This window comes from Phacochoerus africanus, chromosome 4 (assembly GCF_016906955.1).
Source record: "Phacochoerus africanus isolate WHEZ1 chromosome 4, ROS_Pafr_v1, whole genome shotgun sequence".
In the NCBI taxonomy this organism is placed as follows: Eukaryota; Metazoa; Chordata; class Mammalia; order Artiodactyla; family Suidae; genus Phacochoerus; species Phacochoerus africanus.
Genome location: NC_062547.1, coordinates 103614010 through 103636857, shown reverse-complemented (window position 1 = coordinate 103636857; position 22848 = coordinate 103614010). Strand labels below are relative to the sequence as shown.

At 38.0% G+C, this 22848-nt stretch overlaps 1 protein-coding gene across 4 annotated transcripts in view; it reads right to left on the bottom strand.

Annotated features, from left to right (window-relative positions):
- The window catches only part of ERAP2 (endoplasmic reticulum aminopeptidase 2), a 51341-nt gene that overhangs the window by 12218 nt on the left and 16275 nt on the right, over positions 1 to 22848 (bottom strand). For all 4 annotated transcript variants that reach the window (XM_047778349.1, XM_047778346.1, XM_047778348.1 and 1 more), the window contains 8 exons: positions 22098 to 22252; positions 19168 to 19281; positions 17744 to 17875; positions 17395 to 17526; positions 15220 to 15288; positions 14042 to 14217; positions 8043 to 8122; positions 6622 to 6805 (listed from right to left, as the gene is read on the bottom strand). In XM_047778349.1, the coding sequence (XP_047634305.1) occupies positions 6622 to 6805; positions 8043 to 8122; positions 14042 to 14217; positions 15220 to 15288; positions 17395 to 17526; positions 17744 to 17875; positions 19168 to 19281; positions 22098 to 22252 (1042 nt within the window). The remainder of the gene's footprint in view (positions 1 to 6621; positions 6806 to 8042; positions 8123 to 14041; positions 14218 to 15219; positions 15289 to 17394; positions 17527 to 17743; positions 17876 to 19167; positions 19282 to 22097; positions 22253 to 22848) is intronic.

Below are 22848 nucleotides of genomic sequence, written 5' to 3'. Positions count from 1 at the left end.
TCGACAGAGAAGAACAGACAAGACCTAAAGTTAGTAGAAGGAAAGAAGTCATAAAGATCAGAGCAGAAATCAATGGAATAGAAATGAAGAAAATCATGCAAAGGATCAATGAAATGAAAAGCTGGTTCTTTGAAAAGCACAACAAAATTGATAAACCCTTAGCCAGACTTATCAAGAAAAAAAGAGAGAGGACTCAAATCAATAAAATTAGAAATGAAAAAGGAGAAGTAACAACGGACATCACAGAAATACAAAGGATCACAAGAGACTACTATATGCAACTACATGCCAATAAAACGCAAAACCCAGAAGAAATGGACAAATTACTAGAAAGGTACAATCTTCCAAGACTAAATCAAGATGAAATAGAAAAGATGAGTGTACCAATCACAAGTACTGAAATTGAAACTGTGATTAAAAAACTTCCAACATGGAGTTCCTGTTGTGGTGCAGTGGTTAACAAATCCAACTAGGAACCATGAGGTTGCGGGTTCAATCCCTGGCCTTGCTCAGTGGGTTAGGATCCGGCACTGCTGTGAGCTGTGGTGTAGGTCGCAAACACGGCTCGGATCCTGCATTGCTGTGGCTCTGGCGTAGGCCGGTGGCTGCAGCTCTGATTAGACTGCTAGCCTGGGAACCTCCATATACTGCGGGAGTGGCCCTAGAAAAGGTAAAAAGACAAAAAAAAAAAAAAAAGAATTCCAACAAACAAAAGTCCAGGACCAGATGGCTTCACAGGCGAATTCTATCAAACATTTAGAGAAGAGCTAACACCTACCCTTCTGCAATTATTCAAAAAAATTGCAGAGGAAGGGACACTCCCAAACTCATTCTATGAGTACACCATCAGCCTGATATCAAAACCAGACAAAGACACCACAAAAAAAGAAAACTACAGGCCAATTTCACTGATGAACATAGATGCAAAAAACTTAAACAAAATACAGCAATCAGAAAAGTAAAAGAAATAAAAGGAATCCATATTGGAAAGAAAGAAGTAGAACTATCACTATTTGCAGATGACAAGATACTATACCTAGGGAATCCTAAAGACACTACCAGAAAACTATTAGAGCTCATCAATGAATTTGCCAAAGTTGCAGGATACAAAATTAATACACAGAAATTGATGGCATTTCGATATACTAACAATGAAAGATCAGAAAGAGAAATTAAGGAAGCCATCCTGTTTATTATTGCATCCAAAAGAATAAAATACCTAGGAGTAAACCTACCTAAAGAGACAAAAGACCTGTCCTCTGAAAACTCTAAAGCACTGATGAAAGAAATCAAAGAGGACACAAATAGATGGAAAGACATACCATGCTCTTGGATTGGAAGAGTCAACATGATCAAAATGACTATACTACCCAAGGCAATCTACAGATTACCAAGGACATTTTTCACAGAACTCAAACAAAATCTCTTAAAGTTTGTTTGGAAGCACAAAAGACCCAGAAGAGCCAAAGACACCTTGAAAAAGAAAAATGGAGCTGGAGGAATCAGCCTCCCGGACTTCATACTATACCACAAAGCAACAATCACCAAAACCATATGGTACTGGCACAAACACAGAAATATAGATCAGTGGAACAGGATAGAAAGCCCAGAATTAAACCCATGCACCTAACAGCCAACTAATCTGTGACAAAGGAGGCAAGAATATACAATGGCGAAAAGACTGCCTGTTCAACAAGTGGTGCTGGGAAAACTGGACAGCCACATGGAAAAGGATGAAATCAGAACACTCCCTAACACCATACACAAAAATCAACTCCAAATGGATTAAAGACCTAGATGTAAGACCAGACACTGTAAAGCTCTTAGAGGAAAACAAAGGCCAAACACTCTCTGACATAAACAACAGCAACATCTTCTCAGAGCCACCTCTTAGCGTAATGGCAGTAAAAACAAAAATAAACAAATGGGGCATAATTAAACTTAAAAGTTTCTGCACAGCCAAGGAAACCCTAAACAACACAAAAAGACAACCCACAGAATGGGAGAAAATCTTTGCAAATGAATCGACTGACAAGGGAGTAATATCCAAAATTTATAAACGCCTCCTGTAGCTCAATACCAAAAAACCAAACAACCCCATCAAAAAATGGGCAGACGATCTAAACAGATCTTTCTTTGGAGAAAGAAGACATATGGATGGCCAGAAAACACATGAAAAGATATTCAACACCACTCCTTATTAGAGAAATGCAAATCAAAACCATGATGAGGTACCACCTTACACCAGCCAGAATGGCCTTCATCAAAATGTCTACAAACAATGAAGTGCTGGAGAGGGTGTGGAGAGAAAGGAACCCTAGCACACTGTTGGTGGGATTGTAAACTGGGGCAACCACTGTGGAAAACAGTTTGGAGAGTCCTCAGAAAACTGAAAATAGAACTACCATTTGACCCAGCAATCCCACTCCTGGGCATCTATCCAGGGAAAACCATGACTCAAAAAGACACATGTACTCCAGTGTTCATTGCAGCACTATTTTCAACCCCCAAGATGAGGAAACAACCTAAACGTCCATCGACAGAGGAGCGGATCAAGAAGATGTGGTATGTATACACGATGGAATATTACTCAGCCATTAAAAGGAATGAAAACCCGGCATTTTTAGGAACATGGATGGACCTAGAAACTATCGTGCTAAGTGAAGTCGGTCAGACAATGAGATGCCAACATCAAATGCTATCACTGACATGTGGAATCTGAAGAAAGGACAGAAGGAACTTCTTTGCAGAACAGATGCTGACTCACAGACTTTGAAAAACTTACGGTTTCCAAAGGAGATAGTTTGGGAGGTGGGGGGATGCGCTGGGGGTGTGGGATGGAAATCCTATAAAACTGGATTGTGATGATCACTGTACAACTATAAATGTAATAAATCCATTGAGTAATTTAAAACATAAAAAAGGGAGTTCCTGTCGTGGAGCAGTGGTTAACGAATCCGACTAGGAACCATGAGGTTGCGGGTTCGGTCCCTGCCCTTGCTCAGTGGGTTAAGGATCCGGCGTTGCCGTGAGCTGTGGGGTAGGTTGCAGACTCGGCTTGGATCCCGCATTGCTGTGTCTCTGGCGTAGGCTGATGGCTGCAGCTCCGATTCGACTACTATCCTGGGAACCTCCATATGCCTTGGGAGCGGCCCAAGAAATAGCAAAAAGACAAAAAAAAAAAAAAAAAAGGCATCATAGTTTGATATGTAAACAAATTCCAGAACAAAGAATGTCTCTGTTGAATTTTTCATTAATATAATGCCTTACCTCCTTCGGGCTTTTTTTAAAATTTGAAATTCTCATGTAAATTGAGAGAACTGAAACTAGAAAGCAGTGAAATTTAAAAGAACCAACTTTTATTATGGCAATACTCTTCGCAATTAGAGTGACATACTGCTGTAAAACAGACTTGTGGTAAATTTCCCAAAAGTTTCTTCTGAAGACAGAGGGCTGAACCACATGCTCTATGATTCTATGGTCTGCTATATTTTTTAAAACCCAAATCTACAAAATGTCACTATCCCCACATGCATAAGTATCATAGTATATGGTGCAGCTGATAAGTATAAATATAGGCATAACTTTTGCAATTTTAAATGTTAAATCCAGCACAAAATTCATTCATTACTGTGCTCATGTTGGGGAAACCAATATGAAACTGGTTGAGAAATAAAAGAAGAATTGGCTGCTTTGTTTATGCCTATTTAGACTTTCCTAGAAAGACAAAGTGTTTTCTTTCATTTTTCTCATGCATCATCAATGGAATAAGAAGTAGAATAAACTGGATTACAAGGTCACCAACAGAAAAAAATATTAAGAAGCAAGTGGCATATTATGCATCGTAAGCCTTTCCTATTCCGAGAATTACTGACATGTCCTTGCTGTACTCGATGTGACATATTATTTCCTTTCAGATGCTATAGACTACACTCTACCTACAGGATCAGCAACAGGAAAAAACTAGGTATTATATTCTAGGGTTAAAATTTTAAAAAGAATGCTTAACACATAAAAATCACTTTATATTAATCCTTTCTTTTGGGTCCAGCCCAATTTATTTTTTTATTAAGGAATGCCAATATTTACTTTTATATTTACCTACTTAAAACTTTTAAAATCTTAATATTTATTTAAGATGGACTCCTCTTCTTTTTACATAGTTATTAATTATTTAATAAAAATCCAGCCCCCTCACCTGCTTTCTGCTTCAATCAATGCACAAAATGTTATCTGCATGTCTGTTTAAAGATGAAACCAATATATAAGCATACATTTCAGCCCAACAGGAAAAAGTCTGTATCTACTTACTTGTATAAAGTTTCAGCTAAATGGTACTTCTGTGAAATAAACTGTGTCCCTGAGGAAATAATTTGGGGCTTCTTTTTACGGTGTTGGACTAAAAGAAACAAATAGTTTATCTGGGGAGTTCCTGTCGTGGTGCAGTGGTTAATGAATCTGACTAGGAACCATGAGGTTGCAGGTTCAATCCCTGGCCTTGCTCAGTGGGTTAAGGATCCAGCATTGCCGTGAGCTGTGGTGTAGGTTGCAGACGTGGCTCGGATCCTGCGTTGCTGTGGCTCTGGCATAGGCAAGCAGCAAAAGCTCCGATTAGACCCCTAGACTGGGAACCTCCATATGCCATGGGAGCGGCCCTAGAAAAGGCAAAAAGGCAAACAAAACAAAACAAATGTTTATCTCTAAGGAAATTATGGTTATCATTTTAGTTCCACTCAACTCAGAGAAGGTCTAAGTTTTAAATTACATTTAATAAGTATTAAAAGCCAATTAAAATGAAGATCCATTCCTGGGTCAAATTTTGTCTCCAAACTAAGTAAATAAATAAATAAAGTTATCACTGATCACTTCCTTTAACTCTTGAATAGATATTTCACGAGGCAGGGAAGGAAAAGATATGCATTATGGGGGAAGAGTAGCAACTAAAAAAATTTAGGTGTATTATGCAATTTTAAAATTGGTTCTTTATATAATTACTTTTATTATAAAAGTAATAAAAATAATTACAAAACAATTGGAAATTAAAGAAGAAGGGGAAAAACTAATAATTTCACTACCCTACACATTCACTAATAGCACTTTGGAATATCTGTTTTTTTAACCTTAGCTATTTTTTTTCATTTAGTTGCAAACATAATAATACCTAGGTTTACATTCTGCTCCCCCCCAATTTCACATTATTTAAGGTGCATTCTTCTGTGTTGTCACTTCATCTTCCTATTCAACACATGATCTTTTAAACAATTTATATTAGTAATACTAACAATGCTAAAGCTACCATTTATTGAGCATTTATTATTGTACTTAGTGCTTTATATACATTATCTTATGCAATCCTCAAAATAGTCCTGAATGATATAAATTATTATTAGTGGAGTTTATTTTTATTTTTATGTTTTTAATTCTTTTTTTAATTATTTTTTAAATAGTTATTTCCCCAATACAATTTTTTTTCTACTGTACACCATGGTGACCCACTTACACACACATGTACATATTCTATTTTCATACATTATCATGCTCCATCATAAGTGACTAGACATGGTTCCCAGTGCTACACAGCAGGATCTCATTGCTAATCCATTCCAAAGGGAGTAGTTTGTACTTATTAACCCCAAGCTCCCCAACCACCCAACTCCCTACTCATCCCCTGGCAATCACAAGTCTACTCTCCAAGTCCATGATTTTTTTTCTGTGGAAAGGTTCATTTGTGCCTTATATTAGATTCCAGAAATAAGTGTTTTCCTATGGTATTTGTCTTTCTCTTTCAGACTTACTTCACTCAGTATGAGAGTCTCTAGTTCCACCATGTTGCTGCAAAAGGCATTATTTTGTTCTTTTTTATGGCTGGAGTTTTAAAGACTAGAAAAGTTTTAAAGACTAGAAAATTTAGGCTTAAAAAGGTTAAATAGCTTGCTAAAGGTCAAACAGTAACTGAAGTGAAGAGGTAGTACTTGAATTGATCTGAATTTAACCCAAAATTTATATTTGGAACTTTAATAACTGTCCACTTAATGAAGAAATGGTGATTGCTTTTCCACTGATACATCAACAACTGTAGGGTTCCTTGTGCTAAATTTAGACTAGCCATAAATTTATAGGGTAGAAACAGCAAAAAAGACTTTGCAACTACTTGAAAGGTTGGCTTTCACTTGCTGAGTCGTCAATATTCCCCATTTTTCCTAGTCTTAAATTTTTAATCTACCTTCTTTGTAATCTATTCAGAGCTTCTCTTTAAGCAGACAAATCTTCCGGCCTACGCCAGAGCCACAGCAACACCAGATCCGTGCCGCATCTGTGACCTACACCACAGCTCATGGTAACACCAGATCTTTAACCCACTGAGCAAGACCTGGGATAGAACCCAAACGTCATGGTTCCTAGTCAGATTAGTTTCTGCTGAGCCACAACGGGAACTCCTGGATTAAATTTTTAAACACTTTGTGGGCAGAATAATTTAGGCTTTGGCCTAGAGGCCAATACTTGACCTCCATTCATATCCATATCATAAAACTGATCAACACTGAACATTTGGCTTGAAATCTAGCATATGTGGTTATGAATCAGTTATATTCTGTGAAATCAGATGCAATTTTGCATTACCTTACTAGCTGAAATGCATCGTGAATCAGACCTATTCTGTCCTTAGGTCTGAGAAGTGTGTGGTTCTGATTCAGCACAGCGATGAGCTGGTCCCATCCATGCGCCTCATAGTGGACAATGTAGTAGCCATTTGAGTCCACATTGAGTTTCACCCAACTGGTCTTTTCAGGTAAATACAGAGTATCTAGGAGGAGAAAATTGGTACAGGCATTTCTTTGTCAACCTACATACCAGGAACCTCTCCAAAAGTGTTACTCTCCACACTATTACTAATAAAGCAATGAGAAGACAAAGCTTTGCAAGACTCATGATGATACTTTTTTTCATAGCTCACAGGATGGGTTATTTTGGGAACGAGAGCCTTATTAAATTAATTATTAATTAATTATTAATTAATTATTAATTAATTAATTGGGAGTTCCGTCATGGCTCAGCAGTAATGAACCTGATTAGCATCTGTGAGGACACAGGTTCAATCCCTGGCGTTGCTCAGTGGGTTAAGGATCCAGGATTGCTATGAGCTGTGGCATAGGCTGGTGGCTGCAACTATGATTTGACCCCTGGCCTGGTAACTTCCATATGCCATGGGTGCAGCCCTAAAAAGACAATAAATAAATAAATAAACAAATTCCTAGGAAAAAGACAGATGAATTTGTTCTCAAAAGCAGTATATATAGGTCTAAGAGGTATGCAAGGGCCCAATGAGCCAGATGATGAACATGATCTCAATCTGGCTTGATTTATTGGTGGGCTGGTCAAGGTTTAGTAGCTGCTCATTGAAATATGTATATGTAAATAAGCATACATTTGTCCAGTCCTTACTGGCACAAAATAAGGACTCCAGGTTGAAATGACATTATGATGGAAACATTCTCAACTTTCAGTGAAGTGTTTAAAGGAGAAATTAAAATCATATCAAGCATTTTTAATGACAGACATTATAGGAAATGGTGAAAGAACATTACAATTCTCTTAAAAAAAACTCTATAAGACTTAGTCCCCCATTTAAAATAAGATGTAAAAATGAAAGCCCAGGCAAAGTTAGGAAATGTTCTTAAGGCCACACATCTAATAGGTTCCAGAGTGAGGATTTGCATCCAGGGCCAATCAATTCCAAAGAGCATGCTTTTTTTCCACTGAATTAGCAGGTATTAAAAGATAAGATAGGATGCCATCATTCCTTGATATAAATACAAACCTCTCTCTAAGTGAGATAAAAGCATAAGAGAAACTTCTACTGAAGAAAAAAATCAGACTTTCTAGCTAAAGGGTTCTTTTAATAATACATACGTGGATAAATAAGAACTTCCTCAAACATACCTCTCCCATTATCAGATTTACTTACAGTATCTTTCCTCTAAATAGCTCAGAACGTGTTGAATTTCAGAATTAAAACACCTATTGACTAGTTAGTTCATTACCTGTCTTTGATGTCAGAAGGTATCTGTGAATAGCATTAGAGGAGCTTGTGGAGTAGGTCACTGGGATATGCCAAAGGTACCTGTGTTAGAAAGTAAAGACTGTTACAGACTAAATTCATGGTCATTTCAATTTTCACATTGTCAGATTCAGATAGGCTGTAAAATACTCCTAATCACCCACCCTTCACACCATCAGTGGCCTTACAAATTTTATAGGCTAAGACTAGAAGATCTTTGGGTGTGCAAAAATTCTTCTGTAATGATTAAGGAAAGAGCAGCAATATAAACTTAGTTGAATTCTGCCACAATCACCTGTGCCATTTGCTGTCCAAATTTCCTACCATAACAAGTTCTGCTGATTGTTTTCTTCTGGAAAAAAATTCAATCTTCCCTTTCACATTTCCAAAAATTCTGACAATCTGATAAATAACTGAACCAAATCTGTAGGAAAAGCCCTAAAAGGTAAAGATCTTATGCCACTATGATTTTCCACTTATCCTTTTTTTCAACAAAGCTACCCACAATTAATTTTCTTGTGAAGTTACTGCAGATGACTGCTAAGTGGTTATCAATCCAGCAATGTGCCAGAATCTGCATATCATCCAAGTTCAGAAAGCAGAGAAGCAGAATGGATTGGAGGAATATGCCTCAGTTACTTTTCAATGGCCCTATTATGGTAAATAACAGAAATTGGCTATTTGTTTCTAACTAACTTTCTAGTAGCCTCTAGAAAGCTCATTTCCTATATCACATTAAGCCATATTAGCTATAGTAATCCTGCACATGTAAAATCACATGGTTGAAAACACCATTAGGTATAACACACAAGGAATAATAACTGAGGATGTGGCCATTAGTTCTCATAAAAATATAAAACAGTGAAAAAAACAACATTCACAGATTCAATCTAATAAAGGGTCAGAAGGGAAGATCTATCTGCTAACCCAGAGGGTATAGATAATTAACAAGGCAATTGAAATGTTTATATAGGAGTTCCTGTCGTGGCTCAGTGGTAATGAACCCCAACTATTATCCATGAGGATGCAGGTTAGATCCCTGGTTGTGCTCAGTGGGCTAAGGATCCAGTGTTGCTGTGAGCTGTAGTGTAGGTCATAGATGTGGCTCAGGTCTTGAGTTGCTGTGGCTGCAGTGTAGGCCAGGAGCTATAGCCCTGATTCAACCCTTAGCATGGGAACTTCCATACGCCGTGGGTATGGCCCTAAAAAGAAAAAAAGAAAAAGAAAAGAAAAGAAAAATATTTATACAAAAATGTAAAAATAGACACATGGATATAACTAAGACTCAATGGATTGAGATTCCTGGATAGATCTTGGCTCTAGAAGGAAAGAGATTTTTCCAGATAAACATATTAAACATATGAGAGAGTAAAGAGAGGCAGAGTAGCATTTTATATGTCTGAACCAGAGGGCAATAATTTTATCACAGTAATTTAAATACTGCTTCATGTAGAAGGAAAAAAAAGATCATTGCAATAGATATTTGTTGTTTTGGGCCATCCACATTATTTAATTCTCTTATGATATTTTGATAAGTTACAAAATTGTGAGTCCCACTTTCCCAATAATAAATCAAACACTAAATTTTCCAGGCTGTGTTGTGAAGTTTTAAATTGTCTAAGTTTTCTGAGGTTCAGACTTCAGAAGGACATGCAGAGGAATGGAAGGATATGTACATAGATAAATGGCAGAGGAGTTGCTGTTGAATGGAAATAGATATCTGATGAAACATAAAAGGAAAAGAGTACATTCTATGTGTTAAAGACCTTGAAATTGCTTCTAATTCTCAGAAAAGTTCTCAAATTGTTATGACATCTAGATCCTTAGGGAAAAAAATTGTAAGAGTCAGAACAGATTCACTTGGGTTATTTCATTTCAAATTAACCTCATTCATCTTATTGGGCTAATAGATAAGAGGAAGATGGACAGTGTTGTATTTCTTGACTTTAGTAAACCTTTAAAAAGCTTTCTAAAGATAGGCTGGTGAAAAGAACATGGTTAACTGGATTTGTTTTTATTATTACCAAGAATATCATATGTTTTAAGACAATGTTTATAGTCTCTTTCTGAAAAACAAAAGGGAACTGGAAGTTTTAACATCTAATTTATCACACAGGGAATGCCTTTCTTTTCTTATGATAAAAGGTATAACTTTCATAACACATCCTAGGTATGGGCCAGTAACACAATTTTTTTAGTGCCCAGGAACAGAGTATACAATCACAGTATATTATAATAAAAATATAACCAAAGACCTTCTGCATTAGAACTGAAGCGCTAAGGGTGGCAGTGAAATTACTAAGAATAGGCTGCTGAGAACAGAGCCTGGGCTACCTGAAGCTCTAAACCACTGTCATCAAATCAATGGATCACTGAAGAAATCAAAGAGGAAATTGAAAAATACCTAGAAGCAAATGACAACAAAGATACGACAATCCCAAACCTATGGAATTCAGAAAAAACTATTCTAAGAGGAAAGTTCATAGCAATACAAGCCCACCTCAGGAAACAAGAAAAAGCTCAAATAAACAAGCTAACTTTCCATCTAAAGCAGCTCGACAGAGAAGAACAGACAAGACCTAAAGTTAGTAGAAGGAAAGAAGTCATAAAGATCAAAGCAGAAATCAATGGAATAGAAATGAAGAAAATCATGCAAAGGATCAATGAAATGAAAAGCCGGTTCTTTGAAAAGATCAACAGACTTATCAAGAAAAAAAGAGAGAGGACTCAAATCAATAAAATTAGAAATGAAAAAGGAGAAGTAACAACGGACATCACAGAAATACAAAGGATCACAAGAGACTACTATATGCAACTACATGCCAATAAAACGCAAAACCCAGAAGAAATGGACAAATGCTTAGAAAACTACAATCTTCCAAGACTAAACCAAGATGAAAGAGAAAAGATGAATGGACCAATCACAAGTACTGAAATTGAAACTGTGATTAAAAAACTTCAAACAAACAAAAGTCCAGGACCAGATGGCTTCACAGGTGAATACTATCAACCATTTAGAGAAGAGCTAACACCTATCCTTCTGCAATTATTTGAAAAAATTGCAGAGGAAGGGACACTCCCAAACTCAATCTACGAGGCCACCATCACCCTGATACCAAAACCAGACAAAGATACCACATCAGGCCAATTTCACTGATGAACACAGAAGCAAAAATCCTCAGCAAAATACTAGCAAACCGCATCCAACAATATATTAAAGGGTTGTACATCATGATCAAGTGGGATTTATCCCAGGGATGCAAGGGTTCTTCAATATCCAAAAATCAATCAGTGTGATATACCACATTAACAAACTGAAGAATAAAAACAATATGATCCTCTCAATAGACATGGAAAAAGCCTTTGACAAAATCCAACACCCATTTCTGATAAAAACCCTTCAGAAAGTGGGCATAGAGGGGACCTACCTCAACATAATAAAGGTCTTATATGACAAGCCCAGAGCTAACATCATTCTCAATGGTGAAAAGCTGAAAGAATTCCCACTGAGATCAGGAACAAGACAAGGATGTCTGTTCTCATCACTACTCCTCAACATAGTTTTGGAAGTCCTAGCCACAGCAATCAGAAAAGTAAAAGAAATAAAAGGAATCCATATTGGAAAGAAAGAAGTAGAACTATCACTATTTGCAGATGACAAGATACTATACCTAGGGAATCCTAAAGACACTACCAGAAAACTATTAGAGCTCATCAATGAATTTGCCAAAGTTGCAGGATACAAAATTAATACACAGAAATTGATGGCATTTCGATATACTAACAATGAAAGATCAGAAAGAGAAATTAAGGAAGCCATCCTGTTTATTATTGCATCCAAAAGAATAAAATACCTAGGAGTAAACCTACCTAAAGAGACAGAAGACCTGTCCTCTGAAAACTCTAAAGCACTGATGAAAGAAATCAAAGAGGACACAAATAGATGGAAAGACATACCATGCTCTTGGATTGGAAGAGTCAACATGATCAAAATGACTATACTACCCAAGGCAATCTACAGATTACCAAGGACATTTTTCACAGAACTCAAACAAAATCTCTTAAAGTTTGTTTGGAAGCACAAAAGACCCAGAAGGGCCAAAGACACCTTGAAAAAGAAAAATGGAGCTGGAGGAATCAGCCTCCCGGACTTCATACTATACCACAAAGCAACAATCACCAAAACCATATGGTACTGGCACAAACACAGAAATATAGATCAGTGGAACAGGATAGAAAGCCCAGAATTAAACCCATGCACCTAACAGCCAACTAATCTGTGACCAAGGAGGCAAGAATATACAATGGCGAAAAGACTGCCTGTTCAACAAGTGGTGCTGGGAAAACTGGACAGCCACATGGAAAAGGATGAAATCAGAACACTCCCTAACACCATACACAAAAATCAACTCCAAATGGATTAAAGACCTAGATGTAAGACCAGACACTGTAAAACTCTTAGAGGAAAACAAAGGCCAAACACTCTCTGACATAAACAACAGCAACATCTTCTCAGAGCCACCTCTTAGCGTAATGGCAGTAAAAACAAAAATAAACAAATGGGGCATAATTAAACTTAAAAGTTTCTGCACAGCCAAGGAAACCCTAAACAACACAAAAAGACAACCCACAGAATGGGAGAAAATCTTTGCAAATGAATCGACTGACAAGGGAGTAATATCCAAAATTTATAAACGCCTCCTGTAGCTCAATACCAAAAAACCAAACAACCCCATCAAAAAATGGGCAGACGATCTAAACAGATCTTTCTTTGGAGAAAGAAGACATATGGATGGCCAGAAAACACATGAAAAGATATTCAACACCACTCCTTATTAGAGAAATGCAAATCAAAACCATGATGAGGTACCACCTTACACCAGCCAGAATGGCCTTCATCAAAATGTCTACAAACAGTGAAGTGCTGGAGAGGGTGTGGAGAGAAAGGAACCCTAGCACACTGTTGGTGGGATTGTAAACTGGGGCAACCACTGTGGAAAACAGTTTGGAGAGTCCTCAGAAAACTGAAAACAGAACTACCATTTGACCCAGCAATCCCACTCCTGGGCATCTATCCAGGGAAAACCATGACTCAAAAAGACACATGTACTCCAGTGTTCACTGCAGCACTATTTTCAACCCCCAAGATGAGGAAACAACCTAAACGTCCATCGACAGAGGAGCGGATCAAGAAGATGTGGTATGTATACACGATGGAATATTACTCAGCCATTAAAAGGAATGAAAACCCGGCATTTTTAGGAACATGGATGGACCTAGAAACTATCGTGCTAAGTGAAGTCGGTCAGACAATGAGATGCCAACATCAAATGCTATCACTGACATGTGGAATCTGAAGAAAGGACAGAAGGAACTTCTTTGCAGAACAGATGCTGACTCACAGACTTTGAAAAACTTACGGTTTCCAAAGGAGATAGTTTGGGAGGTGGGGGGATGCGCTGGGGGTGTGGGATGGAAATCCTATAAAACTGGATTGTGATGATCACTGTACAACTATAAATGTAATAAATCCATTGAGTAATTTAAAACATAAAAAAGGGAGTTCCTGTCGTGGAGCAGTGGTTAACGAATCCGACTAGGAACCATGAGGTTGCGGGTTTGGTCCCTGCCCTTGTTCAGTGGATTAAGGATCCGGCGTTGACATGAGCTGTGATGTAAGTTGCAGACGTGGCTCAGATCCCGTGTAGGCCAGTGGCTACAGTTCCGATTCGACTACTAGCCTGGGAACCTCCATTTGCCATGGGTGAGGCCCTAGAAAAAGGCAAAACACAAAAAATAAAAAATTTAAAAATTAAATAAATAAATAAATAAATAAACAGCTGTTATCAAGGCTAGTGTAGGTTTCAATTCCTGTGCAGAAATAGCATCCTTTGAAATTGCCAGAGACCCTGAAGGAGAGCTAATGTTATCACCAGCGTACTGAGATGAGGTAAATTAGACCAAGAGAAGAAAAGTAGGCACCTCTCCTGCAGGGCCCCCCATTCAGGGTCATCTCTGAAAACCCCATTCAGGAAGCGCTCCTGCCGCAGTTTAAGCAAACGACCTTCTTGTTCAACCACCACAAGGGGTATTCCTTTCTGAAGAGTCCATGTGGTCATTATATCTTTGACCTCCACATTTTCCTCCAGAAAGGCGAGCTGAAACGACAAATGATTTTGGTAACCCAAGATGGAGGAGGGAAACCAGAGAGATATCAGAAATTTCCATCTCCTTGGATGAGAGAAACATGGCTTGGGCAGAAAGAGCTATAATCTCAGGACAGAGCGATGTGGGACCTGGACCTGGGGTTGCTCTTTGCAGGTTACCTGGAGGAGGTACAGTGTAGGCGTTTGAAGATTAACACTGGGCAGGAAAGGCCAAGAGGAAGGGCTTGATCCTGGAACTTGCCCCCTGCTCCCTTCAAATGAAACAAACAAAAACAATCTGGAAAAAAAAAAAAAACAAAACCTCCTCTCCATTTTAATAACTGTGGAATCCAGAGAAGTTGTTTAAGAGAGAAGTGCCTCTCTTGAGGGAAGCTTTAAAAATTCCAAGAGAACAGTATTACATCAATCAAGATTTACTGAATGGAGAACAAAATCCTACTTCCCAGCTTCTAGTACAGATTTCTGATCACTGGATGATGCTGAATCTTCCTTTAGAAACCATAATTTACGGGGTCACTATGACATTTTTTTTAAAAGTTTGCCTTTTTTCTTGCCATGATGACTTTCTTTTTTCTCTTCTAAAATGTTCCAATAATTTTCCGGAAGTAAACAAAAAGACAGGGCCTCAGGAAAGCCCTTCACTTTGTTTCCAAACCTAACAGCATATGTGGTTTGGCATTTTTCAGAGCCCAGAGGATGCCAGTGCAGCAGTAACTACTCAGAGGAATTTTAAGCTGAGATATTTTTAGCTAGCAGTGGGGTTGTGGGAAAGCTGAATTTTAACAAAAATATAGTAGTAACGGCATCCCCCCGCCCCGCGCGTGCCCCAAATGGCCTGAGCATTCCTTCTTCAGGTGGCTTTATTTCAAGGAAAATTGTGGAGTCTCCCTTTCTCTCCAGCTATTTAAAGGGGCAGTTGGTTGGGCAGCTTTACACGCTCACTTCGGATCAAGCGAGCCTGGTCTCTTCTGTTCTGCATGTCTTTCTACTTACTGTGTTGCTTGTCGTCTTGGAATCGGAATAGCAGAATCCACCAGATGTAAAATCACTTTCTAAACAACTCTGTAAAACAAGAATGAAAGAGTACTCCCTTTTGGGCATTGATAGTTGGCTGAATATGCATTTTAGACACAAATGCAGATAATTATTAGCATAGACACATGAAAGTTTAATTTATATGGACATGGTAATGAGCATTGATTGCAATTCATAAAAATGCATGAAAGTTACTCTTTTGGTTTTACACATACCATTGATGTTACATTTCACAGGACTGTTAGGTATTTCCAGGAATTTATCATTTTCATACCATGGTTCATTTGGCATCAGAAGAGGGTCAACTAGAATTTAGGACTTTTAGGGGAGGGTTTGATGGAAGACTTCCCTGATAACTAGGAAGAAGGTGCTATGTAATTCAAAGGATGAATAATGGACTTGGAGTCAGAAGACAGATTTTAAGTAATGACTCCATCACTCCCTTGGTATATGATCTTGGACAAATCTCTCCCTCAGCATTAGTCTTCCCATCTGTAAAAATGGGGTAAGAATGCCTACCTTACCTTCTTGAGATGGTTATACATGTAAGGTGATAAAAATTAATATAGGAGTGTTCACAGTTGGCCTACAAGAATGCTGTAATTATTGACAAATTTCTCCTTTAATCCCCTTTGCACTCACTATGCACACCAAAGACAGATCCCCCCTTGTTGAGGAAAGCCTGGGTTGATGTTTACACACACATAAAGCGCACATGGTAGCAAAGGAGAAAGAGGACAGGGATGGGAGAGAAGAGCAATATGAGGCTTGTTGAGAATCTGAGCAGGACTGTGGAGAGATCTGGATTATCTGCAGGAGGTGATAGAAACAGATAAAGAGAATTTTTATAAATATTATCAAGGATGGTGTATTTTGATCTCTTTTAGGGTTTTCAAGAAATGTGAGTAGAAGATTTGAGCAACTTTGGAAAACAATTTCAATTACTTGCATTTGTTTCTTTGACCACAGAATCACACACAAATGAAACCTTGAGGGCCCAGACTTTATAAAGGCACAAAAAATAAAACGAGATAATGCGCATGAAATTTCTTATTCAACTGTAAAGTGCTATGCAAATATTGAGCAATACTATTACAGTCCCTGGAACATATGTGCTTATAAAGAAGAGAAGATCTCTTCTGTCTGCAGTGGCTTAGGGTTCTTCCATCTGCAGGCACAAGCTCTGCCAGTTCATTTTTTCCATAAAAAAGTATTGTCCTTGCAGTTGAAAATCAAAGAATATTTTAATAATGTTTAAATCATCTGAGTTGATGATTTCTGCATGTTTTCTCTTTGTCTTACCTATTATATTACATCAATCCCAATGACAAAGAGACCATATGTTATTTAATCAATCACTAGCTGTTTCCTAATCTTATTTATAGTCAGTAAAATGCTAGGTGCCTGACATGACTTTTTCTCTTAAGAAAATTTTATTGTTATTATTTTTATCATCATCATCATCATTGTTATTGTTGAACCACTGGGAACAAATAAAAGAGAATGTCACTTGGTGGAACAGTCATAAATGCATTTCTAGATATATAGCAGAAAGGCAAACAGATCAGGGCAGGAGCAATCTGTAAGAAGGAGGTGAAATCTTAGCTAGATCTCAAAAGATGGTTAGCACCTGAATTGTTGGAAAGAAGAAAGAGTCCTTCAGTGGCAAGAGCATTAGGAAAAAAGACATGATGACAGGGATTGAACAGGATTTCCTTCTACAAGGAAGTGAGTTCTGTATGTCAGTCAACAGAGTATATAACCTGGGAAATAAAGTTGAGCATGTAGAGTTCAACCTTAAATTTGGGCAGAAAAGATTAGGTGTTATGTGTAGGAATTACAAAGCCATGAAAGGTTTTGGAAAAAGAAAAGACAAAAATGTAGGGTTAACCATAGAGAAGGGAAACCAAAGAGAAGGAGGTCAAATATTAAACCCCTGTGGCTAAGCTAGTGGGGCATCTTGGGTTAGGATGGTGCCAGAGCAAAAAGAGAAGTGCTGCCTTCTAACCTTGTCAGTGTGGCAAGTGGAATAAACATTTGTTGCCTGACAATACAACTATGATAAACCTTCCTAATTAGCCAGTTGCTTTTCAGGCTTAACAGGAGTCTACTGTAACTCAGCAGAGAACTTACATTTGACAGACTGCTCCACAAATCATCATTCTTGGCATTTCTATAGCTGAACTTCTTTAAGTAGTGAATAATCCCTTTCTTGAACTTCTCCTCACTCAGAAAATCCTTGAGCATATTCAAAAGACAAGCTCCCTAAAAACCAAATAGAAACAAGTAAAAAAAGTAAAAGTATATGTTTTTAAAGGATGCTTCGATTTTCTGGAATATGAGTAATATCTGATAAATAAAGAGAAAATAAAATTAAAAAGTGAAACAAGTAACTTGGCACCAATGACTTAAACTGTTGATGTACTGGCCTCATTATATTTGTCCTGAAAGAGAGCTTCCACTAGCCCACACCATTAACTACCTTTTCATAGGAAATGGCATCGAACATCTCCTGGATTTGAGTAGGAGTTTCTGCTTGCTTGGAGACTGGACGGGATGAATTTAATGAATCACTCTTAATTACTTCAAAGCAATTGTTCAAAAAAATGTTATCCTAAACAGGAGAGAAAATTTTTTCAATTTCACTTTGATACACTCAAAGCAATAGAAATCATGCCAGGTTTAGTGAGATATTCTCAAAACTAAGTAGTCAATATTTCTTACAAGATGTTTCTTTCCCCTTAAATATTCCCCTTTCACCAATTCTGTTTTGTAAGGTGTGAATTCAACTTTCCCTCAAACACTGCCTGAACATTTACCATGTACCAAGCCCTTGGATACAGAAATAAAACCAATGTTCCCATTTAGTGAGCATGCGCTAAGTGCCAGGGTTTACGTCCATCACCTGCAAACTTTTCAGCACCCTGTAATGGAGATACATTATGCACATTTTATGAATGAGAATATATAAAACTTTGAGATTAAACCACAGATGTAGCGTATAGCAAATAAGAAGACACTGACTTTGAATCCATGTCTGTCTAGATTGTACTGGACCAAACAGCTATGCCAAAGAGCTAATGATTCATTACTAACTATTTAGATATGCCTATAAAAAAGACATGTTTGAAGAAATCCTTTCACCTATCTTGGGAGAGTGGACTGGCCCTTTGGAAATTCTAGAGTATTGTGCTCATTAGTCACATTCAATTCAGATTACATACCAAAAACTCTGCACAGGATCTACAGCCATAGCATTGTCTTATCCTATATCATTGTATATAGACAGTGGTATTCTTTCCTCTCATTCCACATACACAACTCTGTATTTGTGCTATTTGCATTCTCTGTCCACAGACTTTTGGGTGAGGAATTTACATGGACTGTTCTCTAAAACTTCCAGCATCTCATCCAATTCTAGGATCTGTGTTATGGGCTGAACTGTGCCCCCAACACTACCCGTATAATAAAGCCCTAACCCCCAGATTGTATTTGGCAATAGGTCCTTAAGGAGCAGACTGAGTTAAGATGAGGCCATCAAGGAGAGCCCTAATCCAGTCTGACTGGTAGAAGAAGAGGAAATTTAAAAACTCAGACACAGGGATGTGTGATCATGGAGAAAAGACCATATGAGGACACAGTGAGAAGGCCGTCACCTTGATTCCACACTTTCCCACCGCCAGCACTGTGAGAAAATAAATTTCTGTTGTGTAAGCTACCTGGTCTGTGGTGTTTTGTCATGGCAGCCCTAGAAAACTGATATAATCCGTGTGTACATCAAACAAAACACTACAGATTCAAAAACACAATGCTCTATGATTTCCTCGTCGGCATTCGCTGAAGATTTTAATAGTAAATTAATGATGCCTTAGGGCATATGGTATGACATACAGAATTGTGACTTACAAACTGTAGCTCTGGATATGTGACATTAACAGAGATCAGTTCCATGTATGTTGCAAAACCCTCATTGAGCCAAATGTCATTCCACCACTCCATTGTAACCAGGTTGCCAAACCACTAGGAGGTAAAAACTCAGTGTTAGTAGAAGTTAGAAAAATATAAAAATTTCTACCTGTAGCCAAAAGTACATAATGAGTGCTAACTTCCTTCTTTTAGTAGTTAGGGCCTCTGCTCTATCTTTAGTACCCTTTTCTCCCTGCACAGCCTCCTTCTACTGATTTCCCTGCCTTCTCATCAACACATTTTTACTTGCTTTACCTTTTCTTTTGCATCCATATTATCTCCAACCGCCCAACTTCCGTTATATCCTCTCAATGTTGCCTAGCTATTAGATTTAACATTAAGGAAGAAAATGCAACAGTTTGTGGGCAAGTTTTTCTTTTTTTGTGCAACAAGTGTAATCTGACCTTGTTATTAATTTATGCTTATGGCCTAAGAGAAATAGAAGCCAAAATATCATTGGTAAAGTCACCTATTTTATTAAGTAGTAGGTATGTGATAAGAATTCATTTAGGACTTTCCAACTGTTGCATACATAGTATTACTGATGAGCAAATTTAGGTGTTAACTTCTGCCCCAACTTACTTGGCCACTAAAGTGAATAAAAATCTGAGAGTTTAAATATATATATAAATAAAATTAAAGATACAAAAAGGTAATATAAATAGAAATTTACCCTTGATGCATATTCTGATCTGTGCACATTTTAAATATTAATATTTTGTATTTACTTTTATATTTTATCCATTTGGCCTTTGTTCTATTACTGTGCATCTAGTTTATCTGTTTTAGAAATGCAGTCACCAGAAGGATTGGAAGCTTATAAAGATTCTAAGATTCAGAAGAGCCTTATTGCAGGTACAGAAGAGAAATCACTAGATTTGTAGCTCCTAGAAAGTGTCCCAGCTCTACTCCTTTTCTTACAACCCTCAGATCATTTTCCAAATGGGCACTAATCTTCTGAAGGGCATGTGTGAGAAGGGTCAGGAGACTTCTCTCAATCTGAAGAGTGATGAATTTGAGAAGTACAGGTTGATCTGAAGATGGTCATTTCACCAGTCAGTAAGAGTAGTTCAATCGCTCATTCATTCATTCAGTAAATATCTATTGACAACCTACTATGTTTCTGGCACTACATCCTATATTAGGAATACAACAATATGTGTGACACATCCACTGCCTCAATACAAATGATGGAGGTCAAATGACAGACATATAAATGCAATAAAGGACACTGGCACTATGATCTATGTCTGTACAAGGGTCAGAGAGGATTCCAGGAGAAAAAGATCAGTCTTGCTGGGGAGAGTGTATAGGATCTCTGGGAGGTGATTCACTTTCTGAGTCTTGCAAGCAGTTGTCAGGAATCTTGGAAGTGGTGTGTGCTTTAAGTAGAGCAGGTAGCAAGAGCAAAAGCATAGAGGAGTGATATGGCCTGGCCTGTTCAGGAAATGGCAGGTGGTCTGGGATGACTAAAGCTTAAGGTGTCATTCCGAGATGAGGCTGGAGAGGTGGAGGGTGCCATGGGGGCCTTGTGTGCCATGGTATGGATTCTTGACTAGCTCACTCAGGCATCTAGAGTCTTTGTCAGAGTTTTATGCAGAGGAGTGATGTGGTCATATGGAGATCAATGGGGAGACAAAATAGTCAAGGCAAAAATTCCAATGTGGCCTGCTGCTGCAGCCCTGGACTCTGTGTGACCGTGAAAAAGAAACTATTAAAGACGGCCTTACGGGAGTATGGAATCTTATAAGTAGAGTTCTCTGATTATTTCCTTATGAACACTGGGTAGAAAGATTAAGAGTTCTCCAGACTCAGTTAAATGCTTTAGTGCTTCCAGTGACTAACAATCAAAATCCCTAAGAAGGGCCAGTGGGGAGATGCTAAATCAGAGGAAATTGTTCACTTGTTCTCAAGGTATAGAGCTAAGTACGGCTCTTATGTAATTGGGTATTTAGTTTGCTGCTTAAAAAACAAACACCCCTTATTATTATGGACATGATATATGATAAAGTTAAAAATTTATAAGTAAGAAATGTTACCAGCTTCCGCAATGAAATGATATTGGCCTACATGGTAAAACAGAATTTCCAGTGCCTTTCATTGAGTTATGGGGAACTTTCAGAAAAGAAATAGAGTGGAAAAAGTCTCTGATGTATATAGAGAGACTTTTACTGTTTCACATTTATATATAATACAGTGTTGATAGATGGGTCTTAGAAATATTCTTCTGTAAGAAATGGTAGCAGTGATGATCACTATCATCATTATTAGTTAACACTTACTGAGTACCGACTGCGTGACAGGCACAGACACATCTGTAATCCTCACAACAGTTTCAAGAAGCAGGAACTATTATGAATGTGATTTTATAGAAGATGATACTGAAGATTAGAGTTGTGTAATACGTCCAGGGTCAGCAGCCTGTTGGTACCTGGACTTGAAGTGTTTCATTATGGCCATATCATCACAAGTTCTGATGGAAGGGAAATTGAGTTTGCCCTAGATTGGAATGCCACAGTATTAGAAGGTATAAGGAAATATTTTAATAAAAATCTCTCTTTGTAAGATTTCCAATTCTCTGCACCATGTATCTGCATAATCTTCACCCTTCTTTACTAACAGACATGAAGGCTTTGCCTTGAAGGATGTTAAAGGAGATAGTGGCCATGTTTCTTGGGATAAAATTCCTGGATGAGACCCATAGTCTAGAGATTGAACGCTCTGCTACTTAACTTATTGTGTTTGGCTTGATCATCTCTATGTTCCCCTATAGAAGTAAAATGACATGATTTTATGTTGCTTCAGGAATATTGGTGGTGTTCTGTATAATGATGCCCTTCTGAACTGAGAATGTCACAAGTGCCAGGTACCTGGTGTGCCAGTTCGTGGGCTATGACTTTGGTGACCCACAGTTTATCAGAAGTGGAAGAGGTCTTGGGATCAAAGAGCAGTGACGTCTCTCTATATGTGACAAGGCCCCAGTTTTCCATGGCTCCACTTTCAAAGTCAGGAATGGCAACTAGATCTAAGAAATAAGAACAAGCACACTTGATGATTATGGCTTCCACACCAGAAGTGGGATTTGCTTCTTCCTTGAATATGTTATGACCCTTTTCATATATACATGCAGACTTTCTGAAAACATTAAGAATGTCATAACATTGATATGGTGTCTTATAGTTGCCGAAAATAATCAGTACCCATTATCAAGCAGAATGGGGTCTATTAGTAGTTTTGTTGTAGATGAAGTAATCTATTAACATTTAACCATTCTGGAGTTCCCGTCGTGGCGCAGTGGTTAACGAATCCGACTAGGAACCATGAGGTTGAGGGTTCCGTCCCTGCCCTTGCTCAGTGGGTTAACCATCCGGCATTGCCGTGAGCTGTGGTGTAGGTTGCAGACGCGGCTCGGATCCCGCGTTGCTGTGGCTCTGGCGTAGGCCGGTGGCTACAGCTCCGATTCGACCCCTAGCCTGGGAACCTCCATATGCGGCGGGAGCGGCCCAAGAAATAGCAACAACAACAACTAAATAAAAAACAAACAAAAACAAACAAACAAAAAACATTTAACCATTCTATCCCTAAAAGAACTAAATGATAAATATACCTTATACATTACTG